The following is a 17,215-nucleotide window of genomic DNA, read 5'->3' on the forward strand; positions in this document are numbered from 1 at the left end:
ACGAAATGCATTCTGGGATATTTAGCTGTACGAAGTCCACACAAGTCACCACCGATGCATGCTCGATAAAACAGGCGGCGCGAGAACACATCCGGGACTTTTTCGCATTCTCGGCAGCTCTTGTTACTAAAGCATGGAACGAACTATGGGCGGGATGGGATGGATGGAGAGGCAGGATGAATTAGGGCTGCACGATTAATCGTTAGAAAATCGCGATCTCGATTCATACTTATGTGCGATCTCATTTCCAAATGACAACGATTTCAAAAAAAATAAAAAAAATAAAAAAATAGACGACGACACAAAATAACTTAAAAGGGTAAGTTATTTTGTGACCAGAAAGAGTAATATTTAAAAGTTTTTAGCCCCGCTCATCCGCCATTGCCGCGTTTGAGTTTTGGACGAAATGCATTCTGGGATATTTAGCTGTACGAAGTCCACACAAGTCACCACCGATGCATGCTCGATAAAACAGGCGGCGCGAGAACACATCCGGGACTTTTTCGCATTCTCGGCAGCTCTTGTTACTAAAGCATGGAACGAACTATGGGCGGGATGGGATGGATGGAGAGGCAGGATGAATTAGGGCTGCACGATTAATCGTTAGAAAATCGCGATCTCGATTCATACTTATGTGCGATCTCATTTCCAAATGACAATGATTTCAAAAAAAAAAAAAAAAAAAAAAAATAGACGACGACGATTGTACCGCATTTTGATCCGGGACGTAATCTGCATGAAAACAAGCGCTCACTCTTCCTGCTCAACAAATGACAAGGGCGGAGCCTTATACCACGTGATACAGAAGCTGTGCCGTGATGCTCACATTGGCAGGGAAAAAACAACGGAGAACACGTCAGGGATGACGAGAAAGTGACAGGAGAAAATTCGTCCTGGTCAACCACCCAAACATCAATAACGGGAACCTTATACCCCATACCCGTCGAACTCCCGCAGGCACAAAGAAATTACGGAGGCTATTACTTATCACCTGACCAAAGATATATCAACACTGTGCAAAACGAGGGATTTAGGAAAATGATCAACACCCTAGACAAACGCTACACAGTGCCGTCCCGCAACTATTTTTCTATTGTTGCACTACCTGCTCTATACACGCAGTGTCGAGCAACGGTGGAGGAGGAATTTCAAGCAGTACAACATTTTGCGGCAACCACAAAATGTGAGGCATTTATTGTTTTTATGTTTATTTATTGTTTTTATGTTCAGTTTCAACTGTTACGAAGTTGATGTGCAGTTAATAAGTGCAATAAATATTTATACTGGAAAAGAAAATCGTGAGAGAATCGTGATCTCAATTCTAAGCAAAAAAAATCGTGATTCTCATTTTATGCAAAATCGTGCAGCCCTAATTGTAGGAGAATCGGGCGGCACTGTGGCTCAGTGGTTAGCACTGCCGGCTGGCTGGGGCCTTTCTGTGCGTCTGCGTGGATTTCCTCCGGGTGCTCTGGTTTTCCCCCACAGATCCAAAGAAATGCAGGTTAGATCGATTGGAAGCTCGTAGACTGGCAAAAGGATAAGCTGTTTAAATAATGGATGGATGTAGGGAAAGCTTTAGCTTTGACTGTAGAACTGACTGACTATAAATTTACATTTGACTAAATTGGCTTGATCAGTGTCACTCATCACACAGGCGTCAGTGTTTTTTAGGGAAAATTTATTCTGCCATTTCTTCTCATATATGTTTGTTTCTTTTTTTGTTGTTTTTATCTCTCTGTCTCTGTCTTGGTTCTGAACTGTGTCTCTGTAGTTTTAACTCTTAATTTAGCAGAAACTGTACTGTACTCTGATACACATTTGCTCTACTGTCCTGCAGTGTACCTGACTCACTTGGATTATGCGGACACAGAACGCATAATGACAGAGAAGCTTCACAACCAGGTAAATGGTACTGAATGGTCCTGGAAGAACCTCAACACACTGTGCTGGGCCATTGGATCCATCAGTGGGGCTATGCACGAGGAGGATGAGAAGAGGTTCCTTGTTACTGTCATTAAGGTATTGATGTGTCTGTGTATTTAGGTTTAGGTGACAGCAGTCCCTCACTCATACTTGTGCCTCATATTAATTATTGTCTCACCCATAAGGTTTAACATTAAGCCTAAGTGAATCCTTTGGTGTTTGCTTCAGGATCTGCTGGGTCTCTGTGAGCAGAAGCGAGGAAAAGACAACAAGGCCATCATCGCCTCTAACATCATGTACATTGTTGGCCAGTACCCTCGTTTTCTTAGAGCCCACTGGAAGTTCCTCAAAACTGTTGTGAACAAGCTCTTTGAGTTCATGCATGGTGAGCTGGAGTATTTTTATTTGTTGAACTCCCTCTTTGCATCTATTTCAGGCAGATGGATGAATAGATGGATACAGCTCTAATGCATTTTTATTTTTCTGTCCTGCCCTCACAGAGACCCATGATGGAGTTCAGGACATGGCGTGCGACACCTTCATTAAGATTGCCCAGAAGTGTCGGCACCACTTTATCCAGGTGCAGGTGGGAGAGGTGATGCCCTTCATCGATGAGATCCTCAACAACATTAACACGATCATCTGTGACCTTCAGCCTCAGCAGGTCATTAAGTGTTCTTACCCACAGAAATCCATCAGAGAGAGGCACAGCTGTCTCTTATTTGCCCAGTTGAGTGTCTGTGCTGACTGTTTTGTTTGTTTGTGTGTGTGTGTGTGTGTGTGTGTACGTACAGGTGCACACGTTTTATGAGGCAGTAGGGTACATGATTGGGGCACAGACCGACCAGGCTGTTCAGGAGCACCTGATAGAGAAATATATGCTGCTGCCCAATCAAGTGTGGGACAGTATCATCCAGCAGGCCACCAAGGTAAGATGGTGTATCACCGTTTATTCACATTTCAGAGACACACAAGCTGTTTGTTAATAGCTCTTCTGCTCCTCTTCTGTCCATCAGAACGTGGACATCTTGAAGGACCCAGAAACCGTCAAACAGCTGGGCAGCATTCTTAAGACCAACGTCAGGGCCTGCAAGGCAGTGGGACACCCCTTTGTTATCCAGCTGGGACGGATTTACCTTGACATGCTCAACGTGTACAAGTGCCTCAGCGAGAACATCTCTGCTGCCATTCAGACAAACGGTAAGACCGGCACATTTGTTTTCATCGTGCAGCAGACTGTCACAGTTGCATGGTGGTCACTGCAGACAGATGGTTGTAAACATGCTTACTGTCATGCTACTGTCAGAGCAGTGAGGTTATAGCTGTTCTGTAAGCAGCACACAAATGGAGTTGATTTTCAGAGGTTTATACTGTTTATTTTACTTTTATAGTGTTCATCACACTCCAATCAGGGTTAAGTCAATGTGGTAGATGAGATGAATATCAGCCACTGTTTCAGATAATTGACATCTTATTTGCTGATACCAGTCATCGAGAAGAATAGGGGCCAGTGTTTAGCTGATAAATGGGTGCAGCGCTAGTATAATATTTAATGATCTGTAATTATATCATACTTCTTCATTCCAGCCATTTTTCTAGCAGACTTCTGTTCTCTACCAAACCAAGTGGGCTCTTAGTCAGCTACAAAGTCTTTTCTCTCTTTTTTTTGCATTACAGTAATTAAGGTAATTCCACGTGTCAGATATGTGTTATGTAACATGGGATGGGTTTCATTGGCACAAAAAGCTGAGATTTGAGAGGTGTGCAGTGCACATTAAGTTTAGTGAGAGCTACACATTTAGACCCAGCTGCTATGTGTGATACTTTTTTTTTTTTTTCCATCCTCATTAAGAAGTCGCATGTTCTGCTAATGCCTGTGTTGCAGGTGAGATGGTGACAAAGCAGCCACTGATCCGGAGTATGAGAACAGTGAAACGGGAGACTCTGAAGCTGATCTCAGGCTGGGTCAGCCGATCAAACGACCCACAGATGGTGAGAAAGGCGCTCACGTATGTCACTGCTGAAGGAGACAAACCCAGTTGGGGCTTTATATTGACAAAGAATGAAGGAAGAAAGCTGCTGTACTAAAAATGCTGATGATATCAGAAGTGATATATTTACACTCTTGTATCCTCCTGAGTTACTCCTACTGTAGCAGCCAGTGGAACAGCTGACTGTGGAACAGCTTTTGAACAATCCAGTTGGTATTTTTAGATCAGACACAAAGATTTTGTTCCCCTGTGGCAGACTTTTCTGCCCCCCTCTGTGTTTGCATCTGCACAACCCTTTAATATTCACAGTTTGTCACTGTGCTGAGGAGTTGGTCACCTTTCATAGTTTTATTTAAAGCATGTCTGCTCAGGTTTTTGTGCGTCCCTCAAAGCTTTCTTTGCTGACGCCTCTTGTTGTTGTTGTTGTTTCAGGTTGGTGAGAACTTTGTTCCCCCCCTGCTGGATGCCGTCCTCATTGACTACCAACGCAATGTCCCTGCCGCCCGTGAGCCTGAAGTCCTCAGCACCATGGCAACTATTGTCAACAAGCTGGGGGGGCACATCACCAGCGAGATACCCCAGATCTTTGATGCCGTCTTTGAGTGCACTCTAAACATGATCAACAAGGTACGACCCAGTGAGCCGCTGACGCATCATATGTGGATATTTGTTTTTAAATCTTTCCTGCACACGTGACCGAGACAGCAGTCTTTGTCTTTCTGTTTATCAAGTGGCCGGCTGTCTGTTCAACTGTTAGTAGTTATCAGCAGCTCTTTTATTACTGAGAGTAGTGAGTAAACACCTCAGTCATCAAATCAGCAGCTTTCATTTGCATTGGGATAAGCAATCTACCATGCGGCCTTCACTCCAGTGTGTAAATCACTGGACTGATAATTACATTCATGCACGTCATCATTGTTGATAGAAAACAAAAAATCTATTTAACTGCAGCACTGCATTGGTTTTAGTCACTATCTGACAGAGTTTCAGTTAAGTGCTTGTGTTCTGCAGGAAAAAAATGAAAATCTTAAAATTCAGTCGGCTTCAGCTGTTGTTCACTCTGACCTGAGCCTCTGTTTCCACTCCAAAATACAACTGGGACCCATCAGGTGCCTCTCAGAAACTAAAAACCTGCAGCAGTGTGAGGCCAGATTTAAGTTAGACTGCTGATACGTTATTTCATGTGTAGGATTATGATATAACTTGGCTTGTAGATTTAAATTTTTCATCATCTGTTTGTATGTTTGTACCAGAACTTTGAGGAGTATCCAGAGCACAGGACCCACTTCTTCTACCTGCTCCAAGCTGTAAACTCGCACTGCTTTCCCGCATTCCTCGCCATCCCTCCAGCCCAGTTTAAACTAGTGCTGGACTCTATCATCTGGGCCTTTAAGCACACCATGAGGAACGTGGCTGACACTGGTAAGGGCACAGAGATGAGTACACTAAGATGTTTATGCTCTTATTGACCAACAACATCTTAAATACTGATAATGGGAAAACCCACTGTGGGATCCACAGGCAGAAACGTGACATGAAGGTGCACTGTGATCCTTTTCACACTGAAACAGACGTGCATCAGAACAGCGACATCACTGTGCAACCCGGCTTTTAACAATAAGCTGCTGTGGTCTTTGAAGGATGTGCAACTATAATTTTGTGTTGTTTTGTGTCTTGTCGCTGCTCAGGTCTGCAGATTCTGTACACCTTGCTGCAGAATGTGGCCCAGGAGGAGGCAGCCGCTCAAAGTTTCTACCAGACATATTTCTGCGATATCCTGCAGCACATTTTCTCTGTGGTCACTGACACATCGCACACTGCTGGTGAGCTCACACACAATTGATGCCGTTCAGTTGTTTGAATCTGCAGTCGTCCAAATGATATTTATACTTTCAAAAACTGTTGGCGTCTGCTGTGCAGGTCAGATGAACATGTTTATGTTAAAATCATTGGCTCAGATCACAGTAAGGCTGTAGTAGTTCAGTACAACCTTTTAAAGGCACTAGTTTGAAAAATGGAAGTGACTTCTTGCTTAAAAGATCACACATTACTCAGTACTGATTTATTTAGGAGTTGATTGTAGTGTTGAATCTTCCTGGTGATGGGATCAAAAACATTTTTAAAAAGACACATTCATTATCTGAACTGGATTAAAGTCACTAAACCAGGCCAGGTAATATTAACACCTCCCCCAGAGAACTAAATCAATTTGAATGTGGCTTTACAAAGATGAGGGAATTAGGGAAAGACGATGGATTCATTTTCTGTGTGTGTGTGTGTGTGTGTGTGTGTGTGTGTGTGTGTGTGTGTGTGTGTGTGTGTGTGTGTGTGTGTGTGTGTGTGTGTGTTCTGCAGGCCTGACGATGCACGCGTCCATCCTGGCCTACATGTTCAACCTGGTGGAGGAGGGGAAGATCACTGCAGCGCTGAACTCCGCCAGCCCCACCAACAACCAGGTGTTCATCCAGGAATATGTGGCCAACCTGCTTAAGACTGCCTTCCCCCACCTACAGGAGTGAGTGTGAACATTACGCATATAATCTCTGCTGGAGTGAATCTGTTTTTCAGTCGATGCTTACGTGTGTGTGTGTTTTGTCTGTCAGTGCTCAGGTGAAGGTGTTTGTGACAGGGCTGTTCAGCTTAAACCAGGACATTCCTGCCTTCAAGGAGCATCTGAGGGACTTCCTCGTCCAGATAAAGGTGAGCTCGTCAGACTGTAGCAACTTTGATTGGAGGTGTATTAAGTAGTCCTTTCAGTGTTGAGGAGGTACACAAAGTGTAAGTTGTTAGACTGAGTGTATCTCAGTAGTGTATTTGAGCTGAAGCACATGGAGCCTGTCCCTCTATGGAAGCTTTGTCTCTCCTTATCACTGACTACATAGCTAACTGCTTAGCTGTTGTTTCCACAAATAACACTTTCCTGCTGTTAGAGTGAATTGTTAAATGTTTGTCATTTTTATGCTTACCATCCATTTCTACATTGTTTAACTGTGGGATGAAAGCAATTCCACAGTCCCCCTCCCCAGATTCTTGAGTTTTTGGGTGAGGGGCTGTAGGTTTGATTACAGACACATCCTATCTGGAAAGTCTGTTTGATGTAAGCTTCCTGCCCAGCAGGAGGTCTCTCTCACACACACACACACACACACACACACACACACATACATACAGTGCCTCGTCTTTGTAACCAAGGGGGGTTAAGAGGGGAGGTACGTGTTGTAAACTATTGTGTGAACTGTAACAGTTTGTCAATAAATAGCTGCGAGGGAAGCTGCTCTTTGAAGGACTTTGGGCTGGAGACAGGTTAGGAGCGTGAGCTCCAAGAGCTGGTTCTTGACCAAAGGCCTCCCTTGCGCAAGTAATCGATCGAACACTGTTGCCTTGTTTTTCTTTCATGGGAATAAGTCCTGGATACAGCGGGGTCTGAGTTTAGACCCAACATTTATTTGGTCCTTCGAGCCGGATCCTAACACATTGCATTCACCGAGGAGAGGGAGAGGACGCCACCGCAGTCTGCTAGCAGCCATCGTCTGGGACGATTGACGAAAGCCCTGGTACTTTGCTTTGTTCCAGGCCGGACAGTTTGCGCCTGAACTCCCCTCGGGATGGATGGCGATTGACGGGAACCAGAGACTCTTCCCATGAACGGAAACAACACGAACAGTGAGTACAGAAGGCCTTAGAGAGCGGCTACGTGCCCGTGCGTTAAAGCAGGTACGTGAGTGCGCAAGCTGTGCGTGTAGACGCAAGCTACCTGGTTTCTCCACCGAAGGAGGTTTAAAGAGGTTTCTCCACCGAATAGAAGGAGGGTAAGGACGGTTTCTCCACCGAAAGGAGGATAGAGCTCTATAAAGATAAAAAAAAAAAGTTTCTCCGCAGTTAAGGGCGTTGAGCGTATGGTTTCTCCACCAATGGTAAGGAGGAAAGAGCTCGCCGCGGTAAGGGGGATTATAGGCCTAAAAAGAGTGTGAATGAGCGTATATGTGTGTGAGTGCCAGTAAAGTGAACGCAGCAGCACAGAAGGAAAGCGGTGTTAATGGAATTCGGTGACCTGTTGTGTACACGTAGCCTGGGTTTTGGTGTAAGTCGCGTTGCCTGCTGCAAACTTAAAAGAAGTCTGCCTTGAAAGAGGATGAAATACACTGCAAAGTTTTTATTGGGCAGAACGTGGTGTGTGGATTGTTGAAGAATGAAGTGAAATTGTGCGCTAAGCAGAAGTGCGTGTGAGCGTGTCTGACGTCACGGTGTGTGTGAAGGTATCCAGCTGGGGCAGACGTGATTCTGCAGGTCACCTGCCCAGCGGACAAAGAAATAACATAGTTGTGTGGTGAATGATAGCACGAAGAGTGTTTGGTGTTTCTCAGCCTGAAACAGCTGTAATGCTACTTTCTGTTTTGAAGGAAAGGACAGTTTAAAAAAAAAACAGAGAGAGAGATGTGTGTTGTTTTAAGCAGTGATGAGAATAATGAAAATGTGATGAGAGAGGAACACAAAAACATACAGAAAATACATCAACTATACTAACCCTACATGCATACACAATAAATGATACTCATGAAGACCAGACAGAATCTTAAGCATGAGATTCTGTTTGTCATCTTGTCCAAGTCACTAGTAAGATGAAAGTGATACATAGACTAGTGGACTGAATATTATAGGAGGACAGATGACTGCATCATAGAGGAAAACAGAATGCTGATGAGGGGTCTTACATGAGTGAGCTGAGTGAGCTGATTGTGAGTTTCTGGTGTGTGAAGAAGTTTTACCATGGCACACATTTGGTTACATGAGAAGAAACTTATTATGTGATGAGACAACAGGGTTATGCTGTATGTTGTGTGTGGCTGATTGGATGAATGTTTGAGATTAAACTGGCTGTTGATTTGTCTTTTGTTACTAAGTTGAGCCTGCCAAATGGGTTGTTACAATTTATCCCCCTGGCATGAAAAACACGTGTCATGACTTAACAAGGCCTTTCTTTCCTTTGCTTTCCTTTATTTTCTTTCCTTTCTTTTTATTTTGTTACTTTCATGGTGCACTGAAAGTTTCGGTTGATGATCTCTGTTTGAGCAGAGATGCACGATTAGAACAGAAGCGCTATACGACTCGTCGTCGAGAAAACTGTTGCAAGTGAGTTTCTCCAAAAATTAAAATGGGCTCAGGAGAAAGCCACTTATTTGGGACAATCAGAAAACAAGTCCCTGCCAAAAAGGATTCAGCGATGTAATCCGCTTCTAAAGTTTTTCTTCTTCTTTTTTGAAATGACGTCATTGCTGGCAGTAGAAACTTATTGCGCCAAGAAAGGTTCTACTATTAGCAAATAAAAAATGAGTGGGAAAACTGACTGACAAAAGCTGACAAGACTGACTGACTTAACACCATTGTGTGAAGTTAACCCCCACCTGACAAAGGTGTGGATGTATCTCTGTGTGTGTCTCTATTGCAGGAGCAGAAGGAGACCACAGGAGGAAACTTGGGTCACATGACTATGTGAACTCTGCAAATTTAACCTTTTAGTTTAAAATTTTCTGTGTCTGTGAATTCACCATGGGTGTGTCATTAACTACTTAGTGTTGCTCACAGAGATTACTGTGAGAAAGAGTGTATACAAATGCGCAGCGCTAACATTTACCTTTCTTTTTACAGCAGATGGTTAATCATGTGATTCGATCATGTGATTTATAGCAGAACACATCTTAATGATGTTTTTATACCACAGGATTACTGAGATTTTGTGTGAAGAAAACTGTGGTTACAGGCTGTGTGTTGGTGATTAACTTACACTGTGTTGGAGAAAATATGAGTGTTATAAGGGAGAAGTGAATACAGTGTGACACTGTGTTTGAAACCAGTGTTACTTCTTTTTACAGCATCTCTGGAATCTGGATGACCAACACCTGACAACCAGGACAAACTGTGTGTTTGGCTAATGTTTGTTTTTTCTTTAAGAGTGCTTGTAAAGGATTCAGCACAGACAGAGAAGTGACAATTGAACACATGTGCAGTGGTTACAGAATAGTTGAATATGGGGCTCATTAGCTGGCCACTATTGAGTGATAAAAATGAGTGGAGTGACAAACTTTAGGAAAGTCACCGATTAAATTGTGGAATAAATTAGGATGATTCATAATTTGGGACAAATTATGATAATAATAGTGATTTAATGACTGGAGAAAACCTGTACATGATATTTGTCTTTTTTGCTGAATACTTTATTATTCCTTTGATCTATAGTCGGTTGAAAATGTGAAGTTTGATTTAACGGATTTGTCTTCCAGAATACAGGCTCCAGGTGGAGCTGGGAGTTAAACAAGCTAAACATTTAATTGCCGACTAATGTTTTTACACAGGGTTATAGGTTGGAGTGAAGCTGCTCCAAGGGACAAACCCTGGAGATTGTTTTAGGGAGACTGTGCAACATTCTTGTACATGTCTCATTGGGGAGTTGACACATGGTGGAAGCCATGTGGCGAGAGGAGTGTCATTTTGATTTGCAGATGTCGTGAGGTGCCATGACGAGAAGGAGTGACTGAGGAGATCGTCCATAAGATGGAAGCTGAGGCCAGGAGAGAGGCTTCAGAAGGATCAGAGATCACCTTCAGCACAGGGAGCTGTGCTACTGGGCTTGCAGGAGATCGTCATGAGGAGACTCTGCACAGCAAAATCTTAAATGAGATAAAAGAGTTTCAACATTGACGTTGAGGAAGACAACTAAGGTGTACGATGTGCTCTGCCTTTAAAATCTTCAGCAATGTTGAATCGTGAGAACCTGAGGGAACGTGCCAAGCTCCAAAAAGTGACAGCGCAGAGGAGGTCCAGCGATGGACTTGTGGTTCTGTGAACAGCACAAATGCCAGGTGACTGTGAAATAACTAACAGCACTTTTTCCACAAGTGAAGCCAGTAACTTACTATCCTACCAGATTAGCTCTAGTTGCTTGTGCTTTACCTCCATGCGTGAGATCAGTATGTGCAGCAGCTTAAGCTGTACAATGTTTCAGGAAATAGTTTATTTCACCTTTTGACATTGTTAGTTCAACACGAGGTAGATGTCTACTACTGCAGACTAAAATTACATTTCTGTCACCTACAGACGCTTGTCTTTAATGTTACTGTTACTCTCACAACCATACATATTACCATAAAGTGATGCACAATTCTGAATCCGTCAAACCTTTTGCCAACGAAAGAAGAGGGCACTTCTCATGAGTGTAGAGACCACGTAGAGAAGGAGTTTAAGCCGAGGGATGACTTAATAGCTGTGCCACTTGGTGAGGGAAAGGTTTGGTTTGTTGATGGTTTGAGTTTTACAACAGTAGAGGGACAGACTAAAACAGGTTTTACTGTAGTAGATAGTGAGAAAGTTATCTGTGCAGGACAACTAGCATGTTTCCTATTTGCTTGAGCAGCAGAGATGCTAGCTCTAATGGAAGCGTGTAAAGCTGCAGAGAAATAAGATGTGACAATATACACTGATAGCCAGTATGCATTTGCTACATTACATTTCTTTGTGATGCAGTGGGTCAGACGAGGTGTGACAGCCTCTACAGGGAAACCTGTAGAACACGCCAAACTCTTGCAAAATCTGCTGGAGGCAGAGTTATTACCCAGTAGATTTGCCGTTTGCAAATGTGTAGCACACATGTGAGGGAAAGATCCAGTTGCATTAGGCAATACTTTTGCACATAAGATCGCGAAAGAGGCAACTTTAGGAGAACATGGTGTTAACATTTTAGCAGTGCAACACCAACAGACATTGCCTATTATGCGGGATGCACTGGTAGACATGCAGGGCCACTCACGTACTGCAGGGAAACAGTTGTGATTTACAGAAGGAGCGAGCTTGCAGGATGGTGTTTGTTATCTGTGTGATAAACCAATACTGCTTTAGAATTTGTATAAAACTGTTGCTATTTTGCGCCATGGGCTTTGCCATGTCGCAACAGGAGGGAGATAATGAGTAGTTTATACTTTAAGATTAAATACCCTTACAAAAAATTTTGCAGGTCATGTATGATATTTTGCAAGCATAATTCTCGGGGTAATTTGAGACCTAAGAGAGGGAAATTCCCCAGACCCAGTCACCCATTTCAAGTTACTCACATGGACTATAGAGCTGTCCAACTGTAATAACTATGAGTATTGTTTAGTGATAATGGTCCACATTTTGTAAATGAAGTGATGAGATTAATGGCACAACATCTAGGGATAACACTAAAAACATCATTGTTCTTATCACCCACAAAGTGCAGGGTTGATAGAGGGAACTAATGGAAGAGTAAAGTTAAGACTTAGGAAGAGACGCAGGACATGGTTAAACGGTATAGAATTAGTTAAGATGTATACACATGTACATGAGGATTACTCCAACAGAGAATGGTCTGACTCGTTGAGATTATATATGTTAGAGCATTTAGAGTTCTAATCTTCTGTAGTGATGATAGAAGAGCAGAAGAGAGAGCATATTAGTAGATTAGATGCTTTAAAATGTTTTAAAATAAAGACGTCTTGAGAACAAATGATCTGCCAGATGATTCTGTTCTCCGCAGGAGCAGAGTCTGAAGTCTGGAGATTGGATGTTGACAAGGCCATGGAGAGGAAGTGCTGGTCCAGTCCACGGTGGAGAGGTCCATATCGGATGCTGCTGACGACGACCACAGCAGTGAAGATTGCTGGAAGGAACACTTGGATACATTAAGCGCACTGCAAGAAGGTGACACACATCCAGGCCGGATCGGGGTAAGTGGCAGGAAGACCGGGTACAAAGGGGGGGGAAAGCCTCCAGGGCCCCTCGTCTCAATCCGGTGAAGAAACCAACTGCGCCACAGGTACTCATCAGAATGGCTGGGAATGTGCTGTGCGCCTTCTTGTGCCTGTGGACCCAGAGTGGGATGACAGGAGAGCACTGGGACAGAGCAAACCACACCCAGTACCCGCATGAGGTTTTCAACAACTGCTGGTGGCAGTTTGTGAACACAACCGCTCACATAAAGAACGAGACCAATGGTTGTGCTTGTGATGCCACTGGCTACACATTCTTCTGGACTGTGGCCATATAGAGCGACACAGTTGTTTGGTTGCCTTGGCAACACATCCAGGAGTAAACATACTTGGAACACTGCCAACTTTTCAACTTCTGAACCTGAATGGACGGTTGATTTACCAGTAGCTGGGACGGTGAACTGCTCTGGTACGACAGACCTGATAGTCTGACTCAAAGTATCTGACTTGCTGCAGGACATTGAACAGCTAAATGAACTGGAAACAGGCCAGTTGCCTATGTGTATGAAGGGCTATGGATTAGTCCAAGTTGGAGATTTATCGTGAAATTTGTGCAATGTCGCCTATTCTTTGTGTCCTCTGCAAGAAGGATGCAAACAGAGAAGCCTTTTTGCATCATGAACACTTCTCTAAGCTGGTTGGGGTTGTGAGCCAAGAAGATCAAAACACCTTGATCCAATTTCCTTTACAAAGCTTTTCCTGTGGCGACAACAGGACAGGAGAAGAGTTGTAAATGCGGATAATTTACCAGTTGACTCTAACCCCCACAGTGAGAAGGTTTGGGGGTTGATAGGAGTCATAAAGAAGGGTGTTAACCAGGCTACAGCTTTGAAGTCAGCTGAGAGCCACATGGACAAACGATAAAGTCAACTGATGTGTTTGAACGTCAATGTCTGTATACAGTTGGATTGTAGTGAAATATGATTTTTGGGAATGTTGATTATTCTTTTTGACTGTTACATTCAATTGTTTACTTGCAGGAATACATAATGAATCGCACGACAGGAGTAGATGCACCACAAGGCTGGATAACTTGGTTGATGTCTGGTCCTTGGTGGCATCTTCTTTTGAAAATATTAACTCCTGTTTTAGGACTGTTGACATTTGATTTGCTTATGTATAGGATGCATTTTAGTTTATAAGATCAATGCTAACTAAAATGATTCCTAATACATTTGTTAATTATGTACTTTTACAACAATATGAATTGACTGAAATGAATGACATGACAAAAGTCTGTGTATAAATGACGCCTGCGCTGAAAATGTCAAGCAAGAGGTGCTAGGCTAAGAATATACTACATAGGAATAATTTGGAGCATAAAAATCACAAAACAGGAGGGAATGTTAGAGTGAATTGTTAAATGTTTGTCATTTTTATGCTTACCATCCATTTCTACATTGTTTAACTGTGGGATGAAAGCAATTCCACAGTCCCCCTCCCCAGATTCTTGAGTTTTTGGGTGAGGGGCTGTAGGTTTGATTACAGACACATCCTATCTGGAAGGTCTGTTTGATGTAAGCTTCCTGCCCAGCAGGAGGTCTCTCACACACACACACACACACACACACACACACACATATATATATACATACAGTGCCTCGTCTTTGTAACCAAGGGGGGTTAAGAGGGGAGGTACGTGTTGTAAACTATTGTGTGAACTGTAACAGTTTGTCAATAAATAGCTGCGAGGGAAGCTGCTCTTTGAAGGACTTTGGGCTGGAGACAGGTTAGGAGCGTGAGCTCCAAGAGCTGGTTCTTGATCAAAGGCCTCCCTTGCGCAAGTAATCGATCGAACACTGTTGCCTTGTTTTTCTTTCATGGGAATAAGTCCTGGATACAGCGGGGTCTGAGTTTAGACCCAACACTGCCACTTCATGGTCAGGCGGCCATGACTATATGGAAGGTTTGTGGGTGCTGTTGGAAACAGTCAGTGTTGTGTCATGTGTCCTGATTGGTCTGATTATTATTGTTATTATTTATATGATTATTTTTTTGTTGTTTATTTTTGTGCACTGAAGTTGACATTTAGGTGGTAATTATGATGTCAGTAAATCAAATACTGTTAAACCAATTGCTGAGGCCAAGCATGTTGTTTTTTTTTTTGTTTGTTTGTTTGTTTTTTGTCCAAGAGGGCGAAAAGAAATGAAAGGGAATATCTGAATGATGGGCATTCCAAGAAGCCCAACCAATCAGCCAATCAGATCTTTTGTTTGTGAGCAGCAGCCAATCAGAAGGAAGTTATCTCAAAGAAAGGAAAAGTGAGCTGAACTGCTCATGCAAAGCTCTAAGAATATAAAAATGTAGAAATGCTGGAAATGAGCCTAATACATGCTTTTAAATGACTTTTTATTAAAAAGCATGTGCATGCTAACCCTGTTACAAATAAAAGCCCATCATTTGGAAGAGTGAGTTCAATTACCAGCACCCATAGTGAGTATTTGATCCCTCACTCCTGTCCAAATGGGGGTTTAGTAGTGTTGCATTTAATTGAGCAGTCTAACAGTAAAAATTAGGATCTCGGTCGCTGTGGTAGAAAAGCAGCATGGCTTTCAAACCTTGTAGCTAACAGCAGCTTTCTGTGATTGTGTCGCTGTTCAGGAGTTTGCAGGTGAGGACACCTCGGACCTTTTCCTGGAGGAGAGGGAGGCGTCACTCCGACAGGCCCAGGAGGAGAAACACAAGATCCAGATGTCGGTGCCCGGCATCCTGAATACTCACGAGATCCCAGAGGAGATGTGTGACTGAGCGTCTGCTCAGTCTAACTGTACAGTACTCCAAACTTAACCCTAACCACAGCAAAAGCAACGAAACCCAAGAGAGGCACTTGAGTGTGGTGGGAGGCCGTGGGCCATCCCATTGGATGTTTGTTGACCAAAATAATGCCAATACTCTGTAAATGATTACCGCATCACCCTGTGGTCCTTTTTACATGATCTGCGTTTTCTATGGAGACTTTTTGTGTAATAACTTTCCAAAACTGTTAATCTAGCTTACGTTCTGTTGGTCTCTGGCCCTTCTCAGACCTGCATGATGAAGTTATAACGATTAGGACAAGTTAACCATGTTGTTTTGGATCAGTTTCCGTCACTTCCCTGGTTCTGTTTCCTAGTTCTTCCCTCTTTCCCATCTCTTTGTTTATATATAGATCTATTCTACACCCAGTGTGGGCAGGGGTGGGCGGGGGTGTTGTGAAAATCGGCCCATGTGTTGAGTTGGCATAGAAGCTTCTAGACCCGTGGTGTGACAGAAAGTGGTCTTTTAGAGGGGCACGCACCGCTTGTTTGGTGCCCCACGGCATTGTGGGAGAATGTGAATCTAATGGAAAATGAATGAAGGCTGAGAGACGCTGCTTGTGCAGCAGCATCTTGTTGCTCATGACTTTCTGCTTCACCCAAAAAACTGAGCTGCTGCTGCTGCTGCCAGCGTGAGGTTTTTTTTCAGGGAAAGCAAAAGCGAATATGTGCATATCATCCCAATTGTATAGCATCTTTAATACCATGGGAACATTTTTTTTCCTCTTATTCTGTTATTTCTTTTTGTTGTGGGTGTGTGCGCGTGTGTGCTGTCGCCTAGTCGACATCAGCGTTTTGTTTTCCTCTAAGAGGATTGTTGCTCATTTGTGAGCCTTCATTAATGGGATGTTTTAAGGAAGTGGCGGAGGTATTTATGGGCTCTTTGGTTGGTTGCATCTTTATAACAACTCCTGTTTAACTCAGATGGCTTTGGAGATTTTGAATTGTACTAATTTAGATTGTTTACCATGCAGTAGTGCTTCAAGACACTACCTTTAGAGCAAAATGAGAAATAAACCTGGGTTTACATTTAATTTTGTATTTTTGCATTTTTCATTTGTAACTGTTTGAGTTTTGTCCAAATAAAGGCTTTTTTTTTTTGTCCAGAGAGTAAATGAATTGCCAGTGAGTTTAATTAGGAAGAATGTATAAATCCAAATAAGCATCCAATCTCTAATGGCAGATTTCCCTTCTCAAGGTGTTACATTTGTTGTGAACTTTTTGAACCGATTAAAGGTGAGAATTTTATAATCCTGCCTTCGCTCAGATCTCTTCATTCCACAGCAGAGACTCGAGTTTTATATGAGCAGATATTGTTTGTGTCTGAAGACTTCACAGTGTTGGCCTTGATCAATACCGAGTAAGAATGCAGTCTTTATCGTGTTACGATACAGCAGGCTTTTTCTGTTGAATTTTAAGTCATTGCTGCCATAGCTGACTAAACTCTAAACCTAACCTAACATTGTAACATACAGCCTTTGTTAGTGAGAGCTTTACTCACTAGCTTTTTCTTGTGTCAACAGTTGAACAATGACACTGACGTTGTGCTGAATTCAGTTGTAAGCTGATTGAGTCATCAACTCTGAGAACTCGTGTTTACTTGTCCAACCCCACCTCCTACAGCGCAGGCTGCTTTCGCTTTCACTTACTATAAAAGACGATTTGCCACATGGCAGCTGGAGTAGAAGACATCTTGTGTCAGATTTGTTGTGTGAAACTAAAGCCA

The 17,215-nt window shown here is 42.9% G+C and overlaps 1 protein-coding gene across 6 annotated transcripts; it reads left to right on the forward strand.

Annotated features, from left to right (window-relative positions):
- Window positions 1-669: 669 nt before the first annotated feature.
- Window positions 670-16,742, forward strand: LOC134618217 (exportin-1-like). 6 transcript variants are annotated; one of them, XR_010091884.1, is made up of 15 exons: window positions 671-1,183; window positions 1,838-2,019; window positions 2,152-2,308; window positions 2,424-2,587; window positions 2,718-2,852; window positions 2,940-3,123; window positions 3,809-3,915; window positions 4,347-4,541; window positions 5,168-5,336; window positions 5,603-5,737; window positions 6,270-6,429; window positions 6,518-6,614; window positions 7,488-7,577; window positions 10,664-14,600; window positions 15,296-15,402. XR_010091884.1 is itself a non-coding variant. In XM_063463494.1 (14 exons), exons 1-13 carry the CDS (start codon window positions 1,039-1,041, stop codon window positions 7,557-7,559), a joined length of 1,902 nt encoding a protein of 633 aa, XP_063319564.1. In that variant the 5' UTR covers window positions 671-1,038; the 3' UTR covers window positions 7,560-7,577; window positions 10,664-15,289. The 6 variants fall into 6 exon arrangements, 5 of the variants coding, with proteins under 5 accessions (XP_063319563.1, XP_063319564.1, XP_063319562.1 ...); XM_063463494.1 differs by lacking the exon at window positions 15,296-15,402 and having other exon boundaries at window positions 10,664-15,289; XM_063463493.1 differs by lacking the exons at window positions 7,488-7,577; window positions 10,664-14,600; window positions 15,296-15,402 and adding an exon at window positions 7,320-7,481 and having other exon boundaries at window positions 670-1,183.
- Window positions 16,743-17,215: the final 473 nt, after the last annotated feature.

The sequence above is a fragment of the Pelmatolapia mariae genome, linkage group LG20, assembly GCF_036321145.2.
Source record: "Pelmatolapia mariae isolate MD_Pm_ZW linkage group LG20, Pm_UMD_F_2, whole genome shotgun sequence".
Lineage (NCBI taxonomy): Eukaryota > Metazoa > Chordata > Actinopteri > Cichliformes > Cichlidae > Pelmatolapia > Pelmatolapia mariae.